Source organism: Salvelinus namaycush, chromosome 2 (genome assembly GCF_016432855.1).
Source record: "Salvelinus namaycush isolate Seneca chromosome 2, SaNama_1.0, whole genome shotgun sequence".
Lineage (NCBI taxonomy): Eukaryota > Metazoa > Chordata > Actinopteri > Salmoniformes > Salmonidae > Salvelinus > Salvelinus namaycush.
Window position 1 is genome coordinate 8,953,059 of NC_052308.1, and position 4,041 is coordinate 8,957,099.

General features: G+C 46.2%; 1 protein-coding gene across 1 annotated transcript; it reads right to left on the bottom strand.

Annotated features, from left to right (window-relative positions):
* Nucleotides 1-1,349: 1,349 nt before the first annotated feature.
* On the bottom strand, nt 1,350-2,834 carry LOC120024316 (potassium voltage-gated channel subfamily A member 2-like). The gene has a single exon (XM_038968538.1). It carries the CDS (start codon nt 2,832-2,834, stop codon nt 1,350-1,352), a length of 1,485 nt encoding a protein of 494 aa, XP_038824466.1.
* Nucleotides 2,835-4,041: the final 1,207 nt, after the last annotated feature.

Here is a 4,041-nt window from a genome sequence, read left to right on the forward strand (position 1 = left end):
TTCATATGTATGATAGAAGGTTATAGAGGGCAAGACAATAAACAGTGTCTTTGGAGCAATGCTAGTTGTGTGAGTGAGAATACTCATTCAGATAAGAACTCCATGCAACAATCAACTGGCTACAGTTACTACCTACAGTACCTATCTAGCTACAGTAACGGTTACAGTCACAACTACTTACCTATCTATATGAGTTAAGTGGTAAAGAAGTACAAATGAAAGAGGAAGAGACATTCACTTTGTCCTCAGAGCTGCAGTAAGACAGGTTCAGGTGAGTGGAGGAGGGAAGCTTGCATTGCCATGTACAGTAAACACATAAACGATGTAAGACTAGAGCAGTGAAAAGTCAAGGCCTTTTGTCAGTCATTCATCAGATACTGATGTTCCTGAAGAAAAGATGTGAAACCATCATAAGCTTATGGAGCTGATGGATGTCCTACATCCCTTAAATATTGTGAATTACTACTACAGTACCACACTCGTCGTGTGTCTCGGGCTCAGGCCGTGACAGGCCTCAGCCCCTGGGCAAAAACAGGTTGAATCAACGTTGTTTCCACATCACTTCAACCCAAATATTCAATGTAATGACGTCTTCAATGTAATGGAATTTCATATTTTTTTCACCCAAATTTGAACCTAAATCCAATGACATGGTGACATGTTTTGTTGATTTCAAGTTGAATTCACGTTAGCTGACAACTCAACGAAATGTAAATCAAAAATAGACTTTGAACTGATTTCTATGCCCAGTGGGCAGAAACGGAGCATGCCCGCCTTATGTTCACACGTTCTGTAATCTCCAAGTAGTTCACCACAGGACGGGTTTGTTTAGTTTGCTCCAGGAAGCAGCATTTTGTAGCACGCAAACAGGAAGCAAAGTGTACCTTTGACGATGGAGGGAGACCAGGGTAGCGGCAGGCGCAGGGGGGCTGAAGCAGGATTGGTGGTGGGGTTATTCTGGAAGCGATAAATCACCTTTTTAGCTACATTTCTCCTCTTTTTTGTACTACCGTTGTGAGCAGGTAATTTAACTATTGGAATAGTCACACTGACAAAGCCAACTCCATGCAGACATCAACACGCAGAATTTTGATTATAAGATTTTAAGTCTGACAGAAGGTCAGTTTGAGGGCAAGGTGTGAGGCGCTAACAGTGGGAGTTAGTAGTGGGAGTTAGGGGAGGATTGAGCACATAGTTTCTGGTGTTTTTCATAATAAAGAAATGATGAGTACAGTTATACGTCCTGAATCTATTGCCTTGAGATTCCAGCAGCACATGTGAAATGGGAGGCTACACACCTGCCCCATCCTTTGACCTCTCAACCTCACTGAGAGGACAATGCCAGCTGGCTACACATCTGTGAGCATTTTGGTGATGTTGACATAGTTTGTGTTGGCCAGCGTAGTGCAGTTGGCCTGAGTCTTGAGATTCTCTTCTGGGAGGTCCTCAATACTGTTGTTCACCCCTTCCTGGATCTCCATGTAGTCTGATTTACTGATGGTGGAGCCGCTCCGGCTCTTCTTCAGCTCTTCATTCGAATCCTCTTTGGCGACTGGGCCTAGGCACTGAGCCTGCTCCTCGCCCTCCGTCTCACGGTGGTAGAAGTAGTTGAAGTTGGAAACGATGACAGGCACGGGCAAGGCAATTGTCAGCACACCTGCAATGGCGCAGAGGGAGCCCACAATCTTGCCACCAATGGTGGTCGGGACCATGTCACCATAACCTACTGTCGTCATGGAGACAACAGCCCACCAGAAGGCGTCAGGGATGCTTTCAAACTGTGACTCGGGCTCATCAGCTTCCGCAAAGTAGACGGCACTGGAGAACAGTATGACTCCAATAAAGAGGAAGAAGATCAGCAGACCCAGCTCCCTCATACTAGCCTTCAGGGTCTGGCCCAGGATCTGAAGTCCCTTGGAGTGTCGCGACAGCTTGAAGATTCGGAAGACTCGCACTAGACGGATGACCCTGAGTATAGCCAGGGACATGGCTTGCTGACCGGCCTGGCCATCCTCTGGTTTCTCAGCCAGCTCTGTGGCCAGGGTGATGAAGTAGGGGATAATGGCAACAACGTCAATGATGTTCATGACGTTACCAAAGAAGCCTGATTTGCTGGGGCAGGCAAAGAGGCGCACCAGGAACTCAAATGAGAACCAGATGATGCAGAGCGTCTCCAGGATGAAGAATGGGTCGGTGAAGTAGGTGGACGTGAAGTAGATTGTGGTGTTGGTGTTGGTGTCAAAGACACTGTGCGGTTCGTCATCGTCGTTGCGGAAGATGGGCAGGGTTTCCAGACAGAAGCTTACGATAGAGATAAGGATGACCATGACGGAGATGATAGCGATAATCCTAGCGGGTCCTGAGCTCTCTGGGTACTCAAACAGCAGCCACACTTGTCTCTGAAACTCATTGTCAGGAAGCGGCCTCTCTTCCTCCTTGACGAAACCCTCATCCTCTCTGAACAGCTCAATGGCTTCATCCCCCAACTCATAGAAACGTATCTCCTCTGAGAAAATATCAAGGGTCACATTGGCAGGCCGCCGTAGCCTCCCTCCTGACTGGTAAAAATAGAGAATGGCATCAAAGCTGGTTCGGCTGCGGTCGAAGAAATACTCGTTCCTCAGTGGGTCGAAGTAGCGCATCCTCTTTTTGGGGTCCCCCAGCAGAGTATCGGGGAACTGGGAGAGAGTTTTGAGCTGTGTCTCAAAACGTAGCCCAGAGATGTTGATGACCACTCTCTCGCAGCACTCATGGTCAGCGTCAGGGTCGTACTCAGCCGGGTTCCCCGGGTGCGCTGCCGCCTCATCAGAGGGGTCACCAGTGGCTACAGTCATTCTGCGGGGGGAGCAGGCGCCTGCACTTTTCAGTGGGGCTGGGCCCTGCAGCCTGGAAACTGTAGGGAGGGGGATGGAGGAGAGGGAGGGGGTTCAATGCCGTAAAGACTGGTTGGCTCACCTCATGGATGGATCTGTCTGGAAGGGACAGAGACCAGAGAGAATTTAAATAATATAACATAAGCAATTCATTTGATAGCATTTGTGTTATTCTGTCTGTCTGTCCTCTCAAGCCATATATTATACTGTAATGGAACAATGGCATAAAAGTTACAAAAATGTACTTCTGTAGGCTACAACCAAAGTACTCAGCTTTCTAAAACATACATGAACTACTATAAATGTGGAGAAACGTAGTGTATGCCCAGAGCTCAATGATCCAACTAGTTTCCAACTAGCATAGATATAGTTTATGAATCGGGGCATGAGCTCCTTATATTCTGCTGCAATGGATAATATCCATTCACCTTCTGCAGTGAAATCATGCATGAACGTACCTTTGCGATATAGGAACCAAATATATACTGCCCCTTCTCTAGCTTATAATATAAAACCAATAACTGAATAGTGAAAAAAGTATGCACTTTTTTTCTGTTCCAAGAAGCCCTCGATGTCACTTTTTCATCATTCACTTTAAGGTAGTTTTGTTGGAGCATTTTAGACTGGCTTCATATGGTGACTATCTCTGAAATATTCAAAAACATCCATAAATTATTAACCGGCAGTAGGAAAAACGTTTCAAGAGAAAAGTATTCTGTCTGCCCTCTACACCATCTCTTGCATCTTCCATCAAAGAGGCATAGTTTTGTTAAGCGCTATTCAGTTGATAAATACTCAGAAGTTAATAATAATACGGGCTATTTTGTTCAATGGTCATCTACTTTCTCCCCTTCACTGCAGAGGTCGAGTAGACTTTTCAGAATGAAAGTCGTGTAGGTTATAGCAGACGTTTTCAACATCATAGGCTACATACCAGCATTCACCTTGTTGAAAACGGGGTGTTAGTTGCTGTTCCCATTGGTCACTTGGTATCAGGGAGTAAATAGCCAGTGGCCAACAATCCCTCCGGTTCTAATCCCTCCGGTGATTTAGATCCTGAGAAGAAGAAACGAATCTATTTCCTATTCGGGACCGTTAATACGATCATCATGTTGTCTGCAGCATCACCACTCGCGCGCACCGGCGTTGGAGAGGTACAGAATGCGGG